The 22,527-nt window shown below is 38.5% G+C and overlaps 1 protein-coding gene and 1 long non-coding RNA gene across 6 annotated transcripts; one reads left to right on the forward strand and one right to left on the reverse strand.

Annotated features, from left to right (window-relative positions):
* Positions 1–3,149: 3,149 nt before the first annotated feature.
* LOC121894171 (green-sensitive opsin-like) lies at positions 3,150–16,663 on the reverse strand. 5 transcript variants are annotated; one of them, XM_042406581.1, is made up of 8 exons: positions 16,477–16,663; positions 15,596–15,652; positions 14,750–14,839; positions 5,105–5,273; positions 4,809–4,977; positions 4,288–4,453; positions 3,936–4,175; positions 3,150–3,831 (listed from the first exon to the last, which is right to left on the reverse strand). In XM_042406581.1, the coding sequence occupies exons 1-8, from the start codon at positions 16,591–16,593 to the stop codon at positions 3,727–3,729; spliced, it is 1,113 nt and encodes a 370-aa protein (XP_042262515.1). In that variant the 5' UTR covers positions 16,594–16,663; the 3' UTR covers positions 3,150–3,726. The 5 variants fall into 5 exon arrangements, with proteins under 5 accessions (XP_042262515.1, XP_042262516.1, XP_042262518.1 ...); XM_042406582.1 differs by having other exon boundaries at positions 14,750–14,800; positions 16,477–16,662; XM_042406584.1 differs by lacking the exon at positions 15,596–15,652 and having other exon boundaries at positions 14,750–14,800; positions 16,477–16,662.
* LOC121894177 lies at positions 5,504–14,442 on the forward strand. Its single transcript, XR_006095497.1, has 3 exons — positions 5,504–12,664; positions 12,751–12,883; positions 12,989–14,442. It is a non-coding gene; the product is annotated as an uncharacterized LOC121894177 (long non-coding RNA).
* Positions 16,664–22,527: the final 5,864 nt, after the last annotated feature.

Genomic DNA, 22,527 nt, shown 5'->3' on the forward strand with positions numbered 1-22,527 from the left:
ACAAGAGCAATGAAAATGTGTAAATACAACTGATTACAAACCATTAATGAGTAGATTACCTACCCTAGAGTAAAAAAAAAGTACAGTACAGTACAGTACAGTGTGAGGTTAACTGACCTCACACTGACCTTAACAATATCTAGTCTAAGAAAAGAAACAGTACAAAGATTATCTCAGAATCATGTGTCATAACATTTACGCTGGACCTGATGGTTATCTGAATAATTATCACTTGGGACATGTAACAAATAACCAAAATGATGCCATTGCATATATCCACAGCACATACATAAAAAGGCCCAGTAGAGGGTGTACTTCCTGCATCAGTTGACAAAAGCTCCACTTGCAGATAAGAAATGTTGACCCAGATTTACTCAGCAATCTCTGAATCTGTTCTCTTTACATCAATTGCAGTCTGCTTTGAATCGACCACCAAAACAGGACAGGATCAGGCTGCAACAGACAGTTAGGATCTTCAGAAAATATCACTCTTGTGAACTTGTCCAACGTCCAGGGATTGTACACCCCTGAGTCAGGAGACAGGCAGGAAAAATTATTGCAGTCCCCTCATAAATTTAATAGAGTCTATTCCATCTTCTCCCCTCTGGAGGGTGCTACAGAGCACTGTATGCCAAAACAAACAGACACAAAGTGAGTGTGAGTTTGCTTGTAATCTTCACTTTTCTACCGGTGCCACAACCCTGTACAGTATAAGCTGTATACAGTAACAGTCTGACCTGTATATACATTATTGAATATAATGTTATATTATTATATGCTTATTACTGTAGAATATTATTTAGGTTTAACTGTACGTTTTTATTTGCATCCTCCTATACATGTTCTCAGCACTGTGTGTGGTTATTTTGAGAGCTACTGAGAAGCAGGGTCAAATTTCTTAATATGTTAATATATTTTGCCAATAAAGACAGGATAGGATATTTCAAGTACATTTAGAACATTTGAGCGCAACATATTTCTGTGCTCCTTAAAATATATTGTGAGAGAGCATTGATTAATATATATAGTGAAAATATGCTCTATCCATGGATGTATTATAAGAGCTGGATACTGGACTGAAAATGGTGCCCATTCAGTCCAATAAGAATTGCTTGGCTGGCACATACGCCAAAAAACGTTTCTAGCTTCCGGGTTTGCTTCTGCGTTGTGCAGCCCGCTGAATACGCACAGTGGTGTATGCCCCGCTGGCCCCACCCGTGAGTTCCCGCTCGGCCCACAGTGTGATGATGCCCCAGCTCAGGTGGTTTTTGTCTCACCTGGCAGTGTGTGGAGGTGTGGCAGTGTGTAGACCCAGGTCACCCCTTGGTGCCATTATATGCAGAGATGACTAGCCCTGGACCATCACCCAGTATTGGGGGGCTCTGTCTCAGAAAAGCGGGGGTGATAGGCATGTTGCACACTCTGAGCCAACCTCTCCAGGCTTGGCTTCTGAGAGGGACAGGCTGATGCAGGCTGGACTGTCTGTACAGGTCATACAGACAAACACCACTGCCTGTTATAGGGCAAAGTGGTTAAGATTCCAACACTGGTGCAAGGAAAGGAGGTTAGATCCCCTGACGTGTGCAGTCAGTTCTAATCTCTCCTTTTTGCAGTGTTTGTTGGATAGGGGGCTGTTTCATGCCACTATTAAAGTGTATGCAGCAGCTGTTTCTTCTTGTCAAGAGGATTTTTGGCGACAGACAAGTCTTTCGCCACCTCCAGCAATGCCCAGAGATGCATGCCTCCACCCCCCAATGGGAACTGCCACTGGTGCATGAGGCTCTGGTGAAGGGTCCTCTGGAGCGCTCCTCTCTAAAGGCGTTGTCATTCAAGACAGCTTTGCTGCTTGCGCTGATCTCACCAAAGAGGTTCTACAGAAGCAAACTAATTAGTTAGGTGGTCTGCTGTAGTGTATAATAAGAATGGTTCAGAAAGAACAATCACAGGTGCCTTCTGTGGGCTCTGACACCCTCTGTAGACAGAATGGATGCCAGATAAGCTTTTCTGTGAGATTCATTAAATCCCTGCTGATAAATAAAGCGGTGCAACTTTATAATACAGATGCCCAGAGGTTAAAGTGGGCCAGAACGATCTGGAATGGCATTCTGGCACCTTCTATTAGTAAGTAAATAAATCTGATTGGCAGTTTCATACATAATAATGTCAAGCAAGTTAATTTTTCGTGTGCTGCAGCCCGGCATTCCTTCCAGCTGATGCCATCGAGATACTCACTCAACAAATCAGAACGTAATGTCACCCTACAGCCCCACCCCCACACGCATCCTTTTTCTGTTCTCATCACTTCCCTTCTGTGGGTTCATGCGTGCATATGTCGATAAACTTACACGTTGTACTTCAGCATCCAGTTAGCTACAGAAGGGGAGCGAGCCTAAACAGATTTGCTTTCTTCTGAAGGAGTAGGTTATTTCAAATGCAATGTTTCAAACAGAGCTCAATAAATATCACCAAACACACAAGATGTTCTATGTAAAACTTGGCTATCTGTCTTGCAAGTTACTGTTATGGTAGCTGAAATGTCCTGACTGACATTACAAGCAGCACTGGCCAGGGAGATAGCTCGGGCACACTTATCACCCCGACTGGTGGTGCTGGCAGTGACTGTTAGGAATCCCCTACAAGGGCCCTTTTTCCCCCTGGTCTGTCTGCATTTGCTGTCAGTGTGGGTGGGACAATGATTTTAACTCTGCCACACTGATCCCGCTGCTAGTATAAGGGGGTGTAAGTGCCCTCAAATTGTGATGAGTCCCAATTAGAAAGTACATTATAAATGTTAATGTGTGATAATGGTAAAATACAAAGCTTGCATAAGTAATGTCATTCATTTTAGATTTTCAGACAGTGGATATGTGCATGATGTGTTGTAGAAGTTATCTGGTTAATTCAAATGCAGTTAAGCCCAGAGTAGCAGCAAGAAATGGGTGCTTAAAAGAAGGTCAACTGATCAAATAGCCTGTCCAGAAAGAAAATTAGTTATTTTGAGTTATTTTGAGTTGAGTCATTTTCCCCCACTGCACCACTACACCAATACACTGGATCTTAGGGTTCCCCCACTTGACAAATCCCAATTTAACACCTGCTGATGTCCTTTTTCATGGCACTATGTTTGGAAAGAACTGGATATAACAACGTTTCCATGCATGCATTTATTTATCTATGCTATGTTTTTATATACAGTGTTTACAATTCATGATGGTCAACTCAGCAAGTGACAAATAGTTTCACATTGTATGCAGTTTCTCATTTTGAAAACAGTATAAAATGTGTCCCCACTGATGTAAGAAAAAAACATCTTTAGGAGGTACTGTGGCATTCAAACTGTATGTTCTTTCAGGATGTAATGTAGATTCAATGGTGCCAAAACTCAAACATTTCAGGGATAGCTTTGCCTCTGTTGCTAAAGAGAGTCAAAGTGAGCATCCACATACATATATTCAGAAATCTTACATCATTTGCATTGATTTCAAATTCACATTTGACATGACAAATGCCATCCAGCATCCTTCAAATAAAAAGTGAGAAAAATTCAGTTCATGAGTTTGTTCCTGGAGCCGTTCATCACTGGTTGAGTGATTAAGACATCCCCAAACTTCACTCAGTCCACATCGAGGATTATTCCAGATCAAAGAGACGAAAGAAAGCAAAATGGTAGGTGTATAAAAATGTCTGATGACATTAGGAAGGAGGATGTCCGGAGTAGTGAAGAATTTATCCTTGAGACACAGAGGACACTTCTGTCTTGCTGGCAGAAACTGAGGTCTCATCCTCTACCATGCCGCCCATTCCAATACTGCTCAGCATGCAGTTACGGAACTGGAAAAGAAAGTAAAAAAGATATTGAAATAACAAGCATGTAATATTCACCATGGTGGGTACAAACACTGAAAAATGAAGATAAGAACTTTATATGAACTAACCTGTTTGTTCATCAGCACATAGATGACAGGATTATACAGAGCTGAGCTCTTTGCAAAGAAGGCGGGGATTGCAGCGGTCAGGGCAGTGAAGGCAGCTCCCTTGTTCAGGAAGATCCAGCCAGCGAAAGTGGCATATGGTGTCCAAGCTACCAGGAAGCCAATGACCATCAAGATGCACATACGTGTCACTTCCCTCTCGGCCTTCTGGGTGGATTCTGACTCCTGCTGCTGGGCTGCTGCCTAAAGTGTTTAAGATACCAAAACATCATCAGAATTCACAGCACAGACAATTTGGCATTTATTTCAGTTTTAGCTATAATTGAAATATCCCATGAGTTTAAACTTTACTTACAGCTTTGACTGTCAGCACAAGGCTGCCATAAGTGAAGAAGATCAGGAAGACGGGAACAAAGAAGTGGACGACAAACATGTAAATGACGTATGATTCATTGTTGAAGCCAGGGGCCAGAGTGTAGTAGTCTGGTCCGCAGGAGCACTGCATGCCCTCAGGAAGGTACCTGTGTGAGATTTAAGAGGAGGAAATCATGTAGAAATGTATCAATGTTTTCTTAAATTAGCCATTTACCTACTGCATCTACAGTATCTACCAAACTCATGACTACATGGGAGATTAACATTTGCTTTGCTGTCATTTTAATGGACTTAAAATATTTACTCATCCATAAATTCATAAATACAATTTATAAACAGCTATCCATGTTCTATGTATAACCAAAATATCCAGCTGGTGTCAATAAAATAAAATTTAAACAGTTAACACAACCCCTCCTTATCCATATACCTCTTAAAAATAATTACTTAAATATTTAAAGACATGTTAAACAGAAATGACAAATAAAAATGCAGATTTACCTTGACCAGCCAAACAGTGGGGGAGCAGCACAAGCAAAAGCCATGATCCAGGTGAAAACAACTCCAGCTGCTGCGTGACTTCCAGAGAACTTGAAGCTTCCCATGGGTTTACAGACAACAATGTATCTCTCAATAGCCAACACTACCAGAGACCAGAGAGCAACTTCACCTGCAGAGAGAAAAAGTTGACTTGAATCAGATTTAAGCTTCACAAGTGAACTGTTTGTCACTTTGTAAGATGTCTGGCTCTCTAAAAGTACTGAGGAAGGAGTAAGAGAATAAAGTTGACTTTATACCTCCAAGTGTGGCCATGAATCCCTCAACAGCGCAGGCAGTGGCTCCGAGAATAAAGTAGCCATTAATAGCAGATGTGATAGTGATGGTGAATCCGAAGGCGCACATGATCAGTCCAGCCACAGCCAAGTTGACCAAGATGTAGTTGAGAGGTTGCTGGAGCTTCTTGTTCTGAAACGTGACCAGCAATGTCAGACCGTTGATGGGAGTTCCAGTGCAGATCAAGAAGAACATGTAGAAAGCTAGAAGCTTGTACATGATGGGATCTGCCAGATAGTACTGTGGGTATTCAAAAGGACTTCTAACAATCCCAGTCCTGTTGGACATGGGGATGTAGAAGTTCTTTCCCTCTGTGCCATTAGGCTCAATTCCTCCATCCCAAGCCATGTTTGATTCTCTGCTGTTCTATCGAGCTCCTTCACCAAAAGAACTCAGTGGTGCTGATTGACACGACAGTTACAGTTGTGGAGTGTCATTTTTATACCTCACCACTAAACCTATTTTCAAAATGCCAAATGGGATTACAGGATTGTGAGGCAGTGCAGAAGTTAAAAGAGGTCTGTAATAAATCCTAACACCGGATAAGGAGGCTATGACCCTATGTAATTTGCTCCACTTTCCAGGTCCGGCGGAATGCTCTTAATCCTTATTTAAGGATAGGTATTACATTGAGCCAAAAGGGCTCATCAACACTAAAGTTATTCTAAACATGCAAATAAAAGCTGGAATCTTGAGGATTTTTTAAAATTATGTCTATTAAGTTTATTATAAGCATATTATAGGCTACTTTGAGAACATGAATGCATGTGATGATGTGTTTGGACAAATGAGAGGGCAACAGATACAGTACTGTATGAATGCATTCTTCAAATCTAGACAAGGACAAAGTGCACATGTGTGTTCTCATGTGACTTGTGCCGTACGTGTCCTGAGACATATCTTGTGTTACCACTCTATATAAAGTTTTTTTTCTATCTTAATTTTAATAAAAAGGACAGGAAAGTGTCAGTCTTTCCTCACTTTCTCGCCTTGATCACTTAAATACATTGTGTTGAATATTTATATCTTGTATTACTACTCTATGTAAACAGTTTTTTTCTATTCTAAAAATGTTTTATTCTTCGAACCTTAACCTGCCAGCTCTGATTGAGCCTGTGTGTGAATAGAACAGGTCATTGAATTCACAGAGAGTGAGTGGGCGTGTTGATGACATTTGTATCATGCGACTGGCACAACGGGGGGCCTTTCTCAATACCAAGTATGTCAAGTTCGGACGTAAATTCTTAGATATTAGGACTTGGCAAGTCCAACTCGGGAGTACAAACTTCCAAGGACAGGAGGATGCAGTATAATCATTCTTTGGAATTGGAACAGCAGCAGCTCAGCTCAGCTCTCAACCACAACCACCAGATTGAAAAAAGCCTCGGATGCTGTAAACAAAACGTTACTTTTTGCATCATGTCCTGTCTAGTGCACACTCTCCCCAGGTGCCAACCCTTGCCAAAACTCTGGTTGACATCTGACACGGAAGGTTATGTGCTACTTATGTGAAAGGACAACTCTGGACAATGATTCTCCGGACATTGTCCAGAATCCAAATGAGAAAATGGCTTACGATAATGTATCTTGTGTAATTGAACAGAGGTCATTTATATAAAAAAAGAATCATTGTCCCAGTCAAAGGAAGACAGATAATGACTGAACCAACCAAACCAAGTGATAAAATGATTATACTGGTTTGGCCACACCGGTGGTGGTAGACTGGAGATGCAATACCATTATTATAATACCTGTGTAAATACTGTTAACTACTATCTGACTAACTGTTTCTGTTGTGTTTTGGCGTTATGTGACTATGTGAACTGAAATATTCGGTTTTACTGATGATGAGCCAATTTTGAATTTACTGCAAGACAAATCTACATGTACATTCATACTGTATTCATTCATACCTTCAGTTTATGTTACAGAGAGGCTGACTTCTGCTAATACTGGCTAATAGACATCCATGCTATGACTGATAGAAATGCAACATAATGCAGAATTTACACCAAAGTAACTTCAATTCACTTCAGGATGTGAGAAATGTGTGAAGATATGCACCATGTTAAGATGACTACATGATAGGAATCAATTCATTTCTTCTTTTATTTCTATTTAATTTTCTTAATAAATCTGTATCTCGATTTGTCAACAGCACATGAATAAATGTGTGGTCTAAAAGAAATGTTTGATAATTAAACTGATGACTTTGACAAAAAGTCATCAGATAAGACTGTTCAGCCTTAGCACACTGAGTGTGTCACAGTTGGCACCCGCATTACCTGCCTTATCACTAAACAAATTATGCGGAGTACTTAGTACACTATCCGGTGTAAAGGTCATCTCACCCAGCCTGAAATCTAGTTTCCCTAATTTAAGGCTGTAACCATTTATAAAATAAGATACTATAATTAAGTTAAGCCGCGGATGAGTCCACACATCCAAACAAGCTCATACTGTCCATCCACTTAATGATGCTAAGAATATCGCGGAGCAGAAATTCTACATTCTCCTGTCCATCTGGAGCAGGGGTGGTAGATCTCTACATGTTTGGCCTGATCTGCACTAGATCTACCAACAGTGGTCTACCATTGTTCTGGACCAAGAAACTACAGCAACCTCTCTGCTACATCCTGATCTGTGGTTGGACAGATGATGAGCTGTTTTGGATTCACCATCCTACTCAATGAACTGCCTGTACTACCGAGGGATTTGTGGCCACACTTGGAGGTAAAGTGCAAAGGAAAATATCAGAGACGGCCTTTGCATATTTGGAGATTCTCATTTCCAAAATCACTGGGTTAAAAAGTGATCCAGTGTGGATTAATATTGATATAATGGGATGTGTTGTGTTAGTGTTATTTATCATATTACTTTTGAGTTACTGGATCAAAACAACCCCTTGTCTTGGGTGATTCACTACCCATAGGCACTGGGTAAAGAAGGCAGTTTGCCGAAATGTTGATCATTTGTTGAAATAAATACATCTGAGATATGAGTGTGCAGCTTTTCCATTTTGGCCTACGGTCCAGCACCTCAATAGAATAGCTGTATATTTTATCTCAAGTTTTCACTGGGTAAAGTTAACCCAGTATTGCATTGCTGCCACACTAGTGTTGACCGACACTAGGTCCGTTTTTAACTCAGTGACTTTTAGTATGGTTGAAGTTTTCTTTGCGTGTTAATCCATACTGCTGCGAAAAGTCCTTTAATGTATTATGAACATGTTTTTATGAGAGACATTAGTTGTCTCCACTCTATCTTGCCATTACATTCAGTGAAGGTGAAACAAAAAAATACTTCTGAAAAAAAATGTTGGGATAAACCAGTTAATTTGTTTTGAGGATCAGTTGCAGATTAGCTGAAGTAAACAGTGACTGTTGAGAAACAGTCACACATCTTAGAATGCAATGGACTGAGGGATCCATTCTACCTAACAGGGACTACTTAATCATCTATGCATAATTTCATAGGAGAAAAAGCTACTTCACTATATGGCACTATATGCAAAAAATATGTTTCTCTGTTAAACCTATGGTACATTACTTACACTAAAGATAAAATACTACACATAATACATGATACTACTACAACTATTATGACTATTGCTACTACTACTTCTACGACTACTGCTTCTACAACAACTATTCTGCGGCTACTATTTTTGTATCTTAATCTAGATTTTGGAACAATGAAAAGAAAAGCATCTAATAACTAATAGTTTGAGTTTTTTTTAAAACAGATTTCAGATGTTGTTCCTCTTCCCCCTATCCAAGGTGATGTCTGTTTATTGTTAATGCTGGCTGTTGGGAGATACAGTATATTGTGGTGTGTTAAGTCATGTGAAGCTTCGGGCTCACTGCAGATGAGGCAGGAGCTGCATTGTCTTCACCCAGATCATGTTTCTAGCTTATGCTACCTCCCAACTTTGTGACTGGTCCAAGTATAATACAAAACACTGAGTGACAAATTGAACTTCAGGATCATTTATTTATACACCCAGAAACAAATGAGCATGCATAAATTAAGCATTTTTCAAAGATTTTTACAAAGAAATTTTCTACCAACTAGATCTAGAAAAGGCAAAAATCAAGACATTTGAAGCAGTCACTTTGGGCTTTAAGATATTATGACGGGCATTTTATAGAGAAAACAATAATCGATTAATCAAGAAATTATCAGCAGATTAATCAATATCCAAAATAATATATTATTAATTGCAGTCCTGGTTTGAACCTGCCAGCACTGCTGAACTGATTGACAGGCTATTTTTTAAGTCCATGAACTAACACTATGAAGACATGTTCAGCTCTGTACATTCTTCCTTCTATCTAATTCTGTATCATACATATACTGATTTAAATAGTTTTTCTTTGGGTAAATGAATTTGTAAAAACATTGTGACCAGCAAATTAATGTACACTGGTAACCTGGAAATGTCATGCTGTTGTAATTACAGCACATAATTGTGCCTTTTAACTTCTATTTCAAGCCATGAAGGTATGTGGGATTTTTTTTCTTAGACTCTTAGACCTGTGACAGAAGTCAGTGGACTTGTTGAGTCCTATGTTGACCCTCTCAGGCAGACCGTCTTTGAAGAGCTCATCGGACTCCAGCCGTGGCCTTTACACACACGTTAAGTATCCATAAAGCCGGGGGATTAACTGGTTGTGAGTGACTTATTGTAGGAGCTTGTAGAGGGATTTAATCCGGAATATTCAATCACTAATATTACAGTTACTATATTGGTACAATGTTTTAAATGCAATAAAATAGTATGAGCATTTATAGAGTGCAATTCACACTTTAACTTTGAAAATATTTATTTCTGGTGATCAGGACCAGGCAGCAGATAAATAACTGAGCAGACAAAATGATCAAAAATTAGGACAACCTGAAACACAGGTTTAGTTTCCAGCATTGGATATTATTATGTGCTATTTATTCTGCTGTTTGAGCCAATAGACTACGTGCGCAAGCAACAGGATGATAACTGCAGCTCACTTAACGGCCACCGGTGTCACTAATAAGAGGGAATTTCTGATTCTTACATATAGAACTTTTAATAGCTAAACGTCTTAATAATACATGATAAAGAAAATAATAGAACACACAAATTACTAGATCTTTAAATGATAATATGACTATAACTCAGTGGCAATAGTAATGTGAAGTACGTGATTTGAGATGATACCCAAAATGGAAGGACATTCAAATAGTCAGTAGGTGGCAGTGTTGTTATAAGCTGAAAAATGTTATCCCTGAATTTTAATATTCCACCAATGGATTATTACACAGCTATCAAAGTTAAATCATTATTCTTGCAATCTTAGGCTAAGCAACATTATCTGTTTAAAGTAATTATCAGGTCTTCAATTAGCATTGAATTAAACTTTGGCTGAAATAGGAGCTTTACCAGTGAGAAATCACTTAGTAATGCACTTCTAGGATTTATTGCAGTCTCTGTGGAGATAAGCGAGGTCCAAAAGAGAAGTCTCTGTCCATGTTGAACGTGGAGCTGTCTTGTCTTTTCTTTGGTCCAAATGACCCAAAGGTCATTTAAATGCATTTAGTCCAGTTGTTAATTTTTATTTTGTCAGTCATGGTTTCTTAGGAAGGGTTTTTGAAAGCACCAGGGTTGGTCTGGCGAGTGTCACTGATAAACCCCACTGGGGGAGTTGGAAAGGTTAGTTCATCTCTTGGGTGAGACACTCACCTCTATGTCTCTGGAATTCGAAGAGGGTTCAGTGGAATTAAAGAAAAGAAAGCATAATGTCCTGCAACATTGTCGTTGATATAATAAACAAAGGTTGTTCACTGTCACTCAATATCATGCAGTTTATACACAAACTCACCTTAATCTCAGCCCAACACCAATACATCATCTGCGCCGCCCATTCTATGCTACCAAATACTATTGCTGACTCCCTCCCCCTTTTCTCATTTCAGAAAATGAAGGTGGTGGCTGAAAATGGAGCTTAGAGGATTTAACTCTAAGCTCCATTTTCAGCCACCACCTTCATTTGAACCCTCAGCTTTTCCACCTGATCACCGCATCACAAGAAGCCATCGTAAAGAGTCTTGCTCCTAAAACCCTCATCATATTACTCAGGATTGGGCGGGCAGCTCTAAGCTTTTCTTACCTCACACAGCGTACCATTTACTTTCATTGACATCATATCATTAATCAGCTCTATCACTTACGCCTATTCAGTTCTCGAAATGAGAAGATCCTCCATCCAGGTATATATCAACAGGATTAACTTCCTCATCAACTGCTCTCCAGAGCTCCAGCCCTTTCCATTTCTCACCCCCATGCCAATATGCTAATCAAAGGCCTACGAAAAGCGGAACCTCAACTTGAACCAAAACACTTACCCAATGGCAGACCTCCTCATCCATTGAATCCAAACCCTTTGCATTGGATACCTATCCCCTTTCATCAACCCATCCCACCTATCAATGTCTCTTCAAGCATTCTTTGGTTTTTGCAATGCTCAGAGATAATTGCTACCACTTCCATCTACGACCCATCATGGCACACAAGCCTCTCGAATATTTCCGTCCACTCTCCAGATACCCTCACATTTAATCTCACATGAAGCAAGACCGACTAGCTTGACCTCTTGCCTAAATTCATATCCAAGCCATTTTGAACCCATCCAAGGAAAGACAAGGAATCTCAGAGAACACCATCAAAATTCTCAGCCATTGCAAGCTTACTGCAGCTACATCCACAGCCACCGCAACAAAGCTAACGTTGGGGGATGATGAAGCCAAAGCTCACTGAGATGTGCCCCCACTCTGAGTCTTGCTCCCTGGGTTTCTTGACATTCTAGACACATCATGACACCAATTCATCACACTTGATCCCCTTCATCTCAAGGTCTTGTTATTGAATTGCTGTTAAAGTGATTTATAAGTGGGTCAGTAAGGTATTGCTGCCAACTACAGTTACACATAGGCCTAAAGCTTTATTTTTTCTTGTTTTATCCTTAATGTAAATTAATCATAGTTCATGTGTTTGGCCCAGTGTGCACCGACATGACTTCTTCTCCTTCTATTAGTAAGGGAAACAATCGAGGAACAACCATAAAGGCTGGTAATCTTCATGATTTTATGTGAGATGCAAGTTGTAGAGTGCTAGACTGCCAGCATATAACATTGTTTGTTAGAATTGACCTACATGTACGCAATCTTCTCACCATCTGCAGGGAACCAGGGAGAAGGGGATCTGTGATGCAGCCTAGCTTATTAATGGTCTGAAACGGCTTCTTGGGGATTATAGAATAAGTTATGACTTCTTGTCCAGTGTGAACTTCTTTTACTTTTTCTCTCTACAGGTGAAGTTGCTCTCTGGTCTCTGGTAGTGTTGGCTGTTGAGAGATACATCGTTGTCTGTAAACCTATGGGAAGCTTCAAGTTCACTGGAACTCACGCATGAGCTGGAGTCCTTTTCACCTGGATCATGGCTTTTGCTTTTGCTGCTCCCCCACTGTTTGGCTGGTCCAGGTAATGAGGTTGGTAGATACTGTAGATGCAGTAGGTAAATGGCTGATTTAAATAAATACTAATACATGATTTTCTCCTCTTAAATTTCACACAGATACCTTCTTACTTGCCACTTTCACTGGCTGGATCTTCATGAACAAGGGAGCTGCCTTCACCGCCCTGACCTCTGCAATCCTTCTTTGCAAAAAGCTTAGCTCTGTGTCATCTATGTGCTGATGAACAAACAGGTTGGTTCAAAATATTCTCTAGTTGTATTTGCTTTTTCTACTTTATTCAATCCTGAATCTTCTATGCTCACTTTCTGAATTTGCTCTCTTTGCTCCCTTTTTCAGTTCCGTAACTGCATGCTGAGCAGAATGGGTGGCATGGTGGAGGATGAGACCTCAGTGTCCACAAGCAAGTCAAAAGTATCCCATGTGTCTTAAATATGAGGACTTCCAGAAATCTATGGACATTTTCCTCACTGATTGCTTCCAGATTTTAAAAGATCCCATCAAAAAAAGTTATGAACTTTTGCCAAAAAATCAATTTATGGATATGATGAATGGACTCTGGACAAAACAAAATCAGGAATTTTATCTCATCTGTTAATATGTGTAAACAAAAAAGTTTAAAGAGATATCAAAATGCAGTGCTGCGAAGGATATGCATCCTGTTCAGCATTTGCGTGTGTGAGCGTGCAAGAGCATGAGTGTGAATGAACTGTGACTCACGGTACAGCATTTGATGACACTCAAAACAACTCAACTCTCAAGGCAAACTTTAAACCTAAAATGTGACAACACTTTCTGCTGCAATGAATGTGTAATCACACGTGGGGTATTTTCATGTAATTATGTGCAGGAGCATATGTTTTACTGGCCTATCAGTGGCATCTTTTTTATGTATTTTATGAAAAAAAATCTAGGATGGAGTAGATAATAAATGCATGCATGAAAAGATATATTTGTATTTGTGTTTTCATTTAATGCTGAAAACTCTGAACTATGCAAACTTGTTAGATTGCCTACTGTTGTGCCTGAAGTATAGATTCAGAGTTGAGGTAGAAAACATTTCAAAAGTGTAGGGGTCTGTTGTTGGCCCCACTGCTATCTCTCTCTGGAATGTAAAAGAAAATTTAGGACTTTGTTTTGCTCCAAGAAGACTAAAATTACTTTTTGCTTTCAAATAAGGACTGTCACACTTGTCTAGTGTGTATGCCTAGCTTTCCAGCATTACTTTATCTATCTGTTGGCTCTCCTGTTACCTGTTACCCTGTCTGTTTCCTGGTCTGGAGATTTTGCCTAGTCCCTTGGATTTGTCTACCTGATCTGCCTGTCTGCCTGGTTTGGACTAAGAATTTTTGACTCTGCTCCTGTTTCTGAGTTCATGCTTTTGGGTTCCTTGGCTCTGCGTCATTACACCATTGACAATTCTTCTGCTCTAATGATCAAGAGTTTTGTGTCGTTTCTCTGATTTTTACATTAAATCTTAGAGAAGTTTGATTATTTATCTCAGGGTTCAACTAATCTTCTAGTGGTAAAATCATCACACCTTACCATCTTTCACCATGGTAAGGTAATCCATTCAAATTGCCACAATACATTTCATTGCATTCATCCTTGTGAATTGTTCATTCATTCAATTATTCACAACATATTTTGTTTGCTGTAATCTTTATTTCTCTTCATGCTCACTATGAAGAGATTCCTTACTAATGTGCTTCCAATGTAAGCAATGGGGGACAAAATCCACAGTACTCTTTCTGTGCAAAAATGCATTCCAAGGTTTATTTGGGATCCACACACACACAAACACACACACACACACACACACACACACACACACACACACACACACACACACACACACACACACCACCACCACCACCATTTCAACCACCAAATTACCCCTTTGCATTAAGTCCTTTGTGTCATTCTACTGCATATAAAGTAGCACTGTACAAATACACTTTATTTAATTTGACTAAGACCTACATTTAACAAGTAATTGTAACTGTAACAATTAATAGTAATAATAATACAATAATAATAATATAATAACGACAACATAGCAGTGTATTATCATTTACACAAATAATTGGCTTAACTTACCTGCTTCAGAGAGTGGTGTAGGTGGGAGATCTGATATAACTTCTCCAGCAGCTTGGAGAGAGAGAGAGTGCAAATATTTCCTGAGTGCACCTGGACAGTTATAGACAGAGTAGAGTAGACATTAGCCTATTACAAGGAAAAACATGTAGCTGTAGAGCAGGAGAAATAACTGCTGCAGCCTGTTGCACCAGCTGTGTGTAAATTCACTCTTAGTTATAGCGTAAATTATTACTAAGTTGTGATTTATGCATTACCAAAATAGAAGCTTGCACCATGGAGATAAGTTACAACATAACTCTAAGTAACAACTAGGCCTAAATATGCCCCTAGGGTAGGTAGCTATATCATGAAACGTCAGATAACTCACTAATGGTAAAACAGCAGTTTTTCTGTCACAGCATAATTTTTTCATTAATTGCTGCCATTTTGCAACACAGTAATCCAGTACAGATCTAATTTATTAATATGATATTTCAGTATCAATATAGCTTACTACAATGTGCTACAATGCCAAGTGGCTCATGCCAGCTTACACTTAGCTGGTGAAACCCAGTGCAGAAATCTATGTTTTTATGGATATAGTTAGCCATTATCACTGATATTGGTCGGTGAAACTTCAGCACAATGTCTTATGTTCTAGGGAGGAGCAGTTATCCAGATAGCTAGCTACTGGCTTGGCATTCAGTCTCATATCCTTAAATCTGTAACGTTATCTGAGTCTAGCAGCTATCATACCATCTTTAACTAGCATTAGCTTAATTGCTACTTAGCTAACAAGCTACTACAAATGAAACGTCTAACGTTCCACACAAAACAGCATTTTAATGTTAACATAAGATGACATACCTCTATATTGGGCTTTCTTTTCCTCCTCTTCTTTTCTCCGTTTTCTCCCCTGTGCACCTGAAGGTTTAGACCTTTTCATTATGAAATAAAATGTTTATATCTGCCTCTTGACATCCTGTCATGGACTTGGGCTGTGTTGCTCATCAAATGGTATCCCATCACCACTTTCAGTGCGCACAGTACAGGTGCAGGGAAGATGAAAAATTGTGAGGAACAAAGGTGCAAATTGTATTTATTTATTTCTGTCTTTATTTGCTCATTTGTTACCTCATTTGTTACCTCCTCTGAGGATGACCAGCACCCACCAGACAAGGTGGCAACCTAGGTGACTGCCTAACAGTTATATGGCCAATGGCTTTAGCTGGCCCTGGTGTAAATCATAAAATGTCAAAGAACTCACTAATGGTAAAACAGCAGTTTTTCTGCTATAGCATAATTTTTTTCATTAATTGCTGCCGTTTTGCAACGCAGTGATCCAGTATAGACCTAATTTATTGATATGATATTTCAATATCGATCTAGCTTACTACAATGTACTATGATGCCAAGTGGCTCATGCCAGCTTACACATAGGCCTAGTTGGTGAAACCCATTCCAGAAATCTGTTTTTATGGATATAGTTAGCCATTATCACTGATATTGGTCAAGGAAATTTCAGCACGTCTTATGTTCTAGGGAGGAGCAGTTATCCAGATAGCTAGCTTCTGACTTGCTATTCAGTCTCATATCCTTCAATCTGTAATGTTATCTGAGTCTAGCAGCTATCATACCATCTTTAACTAGCATTAGCTTTATTGCTACTTAGCTAGCAAGCTACTACAAATGAAACATCTAACATTCCACACAAAACAGCATTTTAATGTTAACATAAAATGACATACCTCTATATTGGGCTTTCTTTCTTTCTTTTCTTTCTTTTTCTCCCCTGTGCACCTGAAGGTTTTGACCTTTTCATTATGAAATAAAATGTTTATATCTGCCTCTTGACATCTTGTCATGGACTTGGGCTGTGCTGCGTATCAAATGGTATCCCATCCCCCACTTTCAGTGTGCACAGTAAAGGTGCAGGGCAGATGAAAAAATGTGAGGAACATGGGTGCAAAGTGTATTTCCTTCTTTATTTCTTTATTTGTTCATTTGAAAGAAGAAAATGAGGAAGGGCGCCCACCAGCGAATTTTTATTTATTAATTTATTGATTTTTTTCCTTTGAGGTTGACCAGTGCCCACCAAACAAGGTGGCACCCTAGGCAACCACCTATATGGCCTATGCCTTTAGCTGGCCCTGCTTTGAAATGTATTTTTTGCACAGCAAGAGGTCTGTGGATTTTATCCTCCATCACTTACATTGGAAGTGCATTAGGAAGGAATCTCTTCATAGCCAGTATGAACACAAGGAAAGATTACAGTGAGAGAAACCTGTTTAAATGTACATTCTGTCGGGTATCTGACCATTGTTGTAAGACAGTCTCCTTGTCCCCATCAATGCCATTGGAAGCTTGTTCAAAGGGGATCTTTTAATGACCAGTATGAACAAGAGGAAGAATTACAGTAAGCAAAAACTGTTTCAATGTACATATGGACATGTCAATATTGTTTTTAAGACAGAACTGAAACAATTATTATGTTTACATGCACCCTAAAATTCCATTATTATTCTGAATATGACAATATTCTGAATTTGATATGGGTCATGTTAACAGCATATTCCATTTCCGATATTCCGAATTAGGCCTTATTCTGAAAGTAGCATTTTCCGATTAAGACGTGGGATATGCCGGTATTATTCTGGTTTTAGGAGCATTCTTTGGACATGTATACAGCGCATTCGGAATATGCATCTCAGTTGGGGTTTTTACCGCAGTTTTCGACACACGGCCCTCTTGCCTGTTTACCTCTGTGCAGGCAAATGACATATACTGGAGCAGGAAGGCAGACAGAGGAGAGGAATGAGAGGAGAATGGAGAGCTGTTCAGGAAGGGCTGGTTATTATCCTGACTGATGGTGACGACTTGATGTGATGCACCAAAAACACTCAGCGGTGTAGTAAACATCATGGGACAACCTAGGTACTGCATGTGCCTGTAACTATAAATCTATAATATCAGTCATATCAATATCACTTATAAATACCAGGCAGCAGCTCACTAATGTTTTTTACCCGGCTGGTTTAGTTCACTGCCTGCAGAGATCTTGTGATTTCCATTCCCACTGGACCAGAGAGAAACCCTGAAAACTCTATTATGAATATGATGTATAAATATTCATTTTCATTAGCCATGTAAACAGCTTAGAAGGAATATTGCCTTCTTCAGTAAAAGGGCAAAAAACAGAATATTTTGTGCATGTAAACGTAGTCAGTGAGAATTTATACTTTGATGGGGAGGAATATGAGGAGGAATTACCTTTTGTATAAAATCTAAAAGTTTGTTTTACACAATCAGCTCATTACGTTCTCGTCACGTCTAAGCAACAAGTACTTAGTGTTAATACTTAAACCACACAGTGTGTCTGTCAATGATCCACCCCGGAGCAGACGTGGACATGTCATCACACTTTAATCCCTTGTTGTAATCCCTTGTGAATCCTATAAAGGAGCCAAAGAGGTGGCAGGTGGCATTCCAGGAACTTCCGTTGAACTGCTTAGTTGGGTGTTGTGTTAAATACTTATGTTTTTGTCATTTCGGAGTACATGAGCCCACGTTTAAAATGACAGAGAATCCCTGTATTATATGACACCTTATAGTTTAAATACTTTATTAGATACAAATGTGATAATTTTGAGTTCTTATAGCACACTGGAAACACAAAGAAGTGATGCTCTTCTTATATCCATTATTATTGGCTGATTTTGTTCTCATTAGCTGGCAGAGGAATCTATAAAAGTAGATCAGTAGACTGATTTTACTCAGAGAGTGACAGGTCAAAAACGTGAACCACTGAAATCTTTGGATAAAGTTATGACTTTTGATTCTTTTCAATGCTGAGTATAGCTTCCTGCACACATATGTAAAAATATGATTTACTTAGATAAATAGACTATCCAGACATCCAAAGACCTGGATGGCTGATTATGTAGTTGGACATGAGTGAAGACATGAGTCTGAGAGAGTAAGCAGAATTTCCTCAGATATGTTCTGGTTTACCTGCAAAACAGCATTTTTAAAATTCACACTAAATGTTAAATTATTCCCCCTGTAGATAAACTGACTGTCAGTTGTTCATATGGCTTGGCAATAAACACACCACCACAAAACACATACAACTGAGTATTATGTGTATTATTTAAATGTGAAATTAAAAAAAAATCCCATTAACAGTTGAGATTCTAGTTTAAAACATTCCTTTGTTGTTTGCAATTAAGATGTTCTGTCTCATTTCACCATTAAAGAGAACAAGTGAAGAATGGTAACAATTTAATGGAAAAAAAAACTCCTGTCCATGTAGAAAGACATGCTTAACATGCATTTAATGTGTTTACATTTTCTCAGGGAACCCTGCCTGTAACCAAGTCAATGGATGCCAAAATCCTGGCATGATGCTGTACCACCCCCTGGAGGCCAAAGTCACTACTTTAACCCTAACATGATTTCTACAGTGCAGCATGCCATACTGTAGTTCAAGCAATGTATATGTATACATGTAAGCATAAGATTCGAAAGTGAAAAATCGTGCATTCTGGTGGCAGAAACTATGAAATATGTAAAGTAAATAATAAATAAAGTAAATAAAAAAGATGGTTAAAAAAAAAAAAAAGATTGGATCAGTCCTTGGAGAGTTTCAGGTCATAAAACAGGTGGATGATGCCCCCTGCAGGTGTCTACAAAGAAGTGAAAAGATGTCTTGGTGACCTGATCCAGCATTTGTTCAATATGCTTTACACTGTGCTCCATTTTGTAAGTGAAAGTCACGGCTGCTTCATGTGGTGGAAAAATACAGACATAACCAACGATAAATGTTACACATCAGTCTATCGCATGTAACAGCTCCAAGGGGATTAATTACATAGCTATAAATACATCCTTTCTCTGTACCCAATGGGCCATCTATCTTGTGATGTAGCCCTTTATTTCCTGCTGATAACCTGACCCTAATTGTCATGCTGTGGGCGCATGCACTGTAATTTTCTTCAAAGAGCCTGCTCTGGACACCTGCAGGTGCTTAGTGTCTTTGTCAGGGGGGCAGCAGAGGAGCATCGCCTCTCTCTGTTCTAATTGCTCGGATCAGATAGGAGTGGCTGCATACAGAGGTCTTAATAACAAACTTAAGGATCCACTTGATGTATTTGCACGCTAATGTTCACTGTGAGGAGGAAGAAGAAAGTAGTTGTTTCGTTAGCTGAAATCTGCAGTGGATAAACATCCATGATAATAAGCCATTTTCATGAAATACTGTATGAACTATATGTGAGCTATGAGCTATTATATTTTTTCATTGTTATTATCAGTATTATTGTTTTGGGGGTATATTACACAATAACCACAACCAGTAACCAAACACAATTTTAAAAAAGGTTTAAAAATGACTTTAGGGCAATTTGTAAGTGTAAGCTGACCATATGGTCAAAATGTTTATGTATTTTATTAATATAATATAATCTTTTTTTCTTTCTTTTTTGGATGGATTTTGGATACCTGGACTCATAGTTTTTTTTGCAATCTTTACATTAAACACCACAATGGAAATATGTCTTGGACTTAGTTAGCCTTGATATTTTCTAGATTAGATTTAAGATCCTCCTTTTTGCAATGTTTAAAATAAATGAATAAACTAAACTAAAATATTGAGCAAAACTAATAGTTCTTGTGCCAGGCACTAAACCCTAAGCTTTGTTGAATAATGAACAAATGCAAGGACACAAAGAAATCTATTCTGATAATTACAAATTAAGAAAATGATACTACAGTCTGATATCAGCTTGCTTCAGAAAATACAGGACAAGCTTCTAAGCAGTAATTGGTTTTGAGCATAAAACAATTTTGGTATCGAATTTACTGTAGCTCCTTGTGTGCATCAGTCATCTTGCAGGAGGTTTAATATTGCTTGTCTCTTCTTTTTTTTTTCATTAAAAAACCCCACACCATCCTTCCTCTCCCCTACCCAGACCCACCCTAATCCCTGCTTGAGTGGCACTAAAACAATTAACACAACAAAATTTGGTTAAAATAACATGAGCCATGTTTGATGAGTAGAATGCTGTAAAGAAGGTTGAACAAATGTTGGAATGGAAAACATCAATTTATTGTTTATTAACAGTATTATTGAGAACCATAAACTCAGTTTTTATTCAGTAAAAAAAGAATAGCTTTACATCTGATAGTTGAAACATGCTGACTTGTAACATAAAGAATTTGCCTTAAGATTTTTTCAAGTCGTCACCTCTGTTCTTTAAATTTCTAAATTATCAAGACAACATCCAAATTCACACAGTATGATTTCCTATAGCATGACTTTGACTTGACAGCTTGAGGCCCTGAATTTATCCATGTATCCATTGTCATCAAAAGAGTTCAAACTCCACAGGTTGTACGATGGTTGGAGTGGTAAGAGCTTTTGGGTATTAGTCAGTATTATGTTAATGGTCTTAGACAGGATGAAACAGACACCATGAGGGATTATCGCTTTGGCCTTTGCAGCCGAGATAATCCTGATACACAGCGTGAAACACACTTAAATGTCTCCGCTGGTCTCTCCATAAGAGTCGATATTCATTAGTGATTCCTTATATCGCTTTTCCACATTTCTATTTCAGTACTTCCTTACTTTCAGCCTCCTTTGCTCTGTTTCTTTTTCTATGGAGATAAAGAGGCCGACAGCTCAAAGAAGCACCATGGTAACGACAACTCCACAGTGGATACACTCGCTTTGATATCAGTTACTGAAAACCAGAATACCTGTCACTAAAAAAGTACACAGAGCAACACGGCATGTCATTAATTATATAGACATAATGTTCCTTTGTTAAATTGTAGTTTTAATGATCAGTATGGTACAGAAGAGTGTAACAATAAAGATATAGAGTGAGATGGTTATATGCATCATATTCCACATACAGGAGAATTATTCAGTTTTTACATAAGTATAATAAAATGTGAATAAACATTTGCGCACAAACACACACATCAAAATAATACCATTTTAAAAGTACATCCCACTGTAACAGCCTTTAATTCCTGAAATCATTATTCATCTAGAAAAAAAAGGACAAAGACACTGGAGTGCTACATTGATAATAATATCAAGAAATCCATTAATAATGACAGAGGGAGTACATTATACAATAAAATATTAAACATATATGGAGAGCTGAAACACATTAATTAGATATACTGTATTTCTGCACTAATACACATTTCCCATCAAATATATAATACAGGCCAAAATGTGTTCTGTTATGTGTAATATGTCTTCAAAGAAAAAAAAACAACAACTTCCAGGCAAAAATTCAAAAGCAAAAGCATTTCAGTCCTTAAATGTAATCTTTAAATCTATATTTGTAAAATGTAATGTAGTAATAAACTACCTGAGCTAAAGTTTGCAGTTATATTGGGCTGTATTTTAAGCTGCCTCTGTTAAAGGTACACTGCAAAAAATCAGAACTCTCCAGCTTTATGTGACTTGTTTTCATGCTGCAACCACTTACATGTCATTATTGTTTCTGGGCATGTTTAGCAGTTGCAGGAACAATGTTGTTCAACAAAATATTTTTCATTGATTTTTTTTTTTTTTTAAAAGATTATAGGATTTTGGAACACTGGTATATTTTGCTTGTTGACCAAAGTTTGTTTCCTTACACCTCTTTTTCTATGTTGTGTGCAAACACATACAGCACATAATGTGTTGTCTTCCAGTATCCAAGTACAGGTATTTGTCATGGTGGGTTTCATTCATTCTGCACATTACTGATGAAAAATGATATGTTATATAATGTGTG

The sequence above is a fragment of the Thunnus maccoyii genome, chromosome 3, assembly GCF_910596095.1.
Source record: "Thunnus maccoyii chromosome 3, fThuMac1.1, whole genome shotgun sequence".
Classification (NCBI taxonomy): domain Eukaryota; kingdom Metazoa; phylum Chordata; class Actinopteri; order Scombriformes; family Scombridae; genus Thunnus; species Thunnus maccoyii.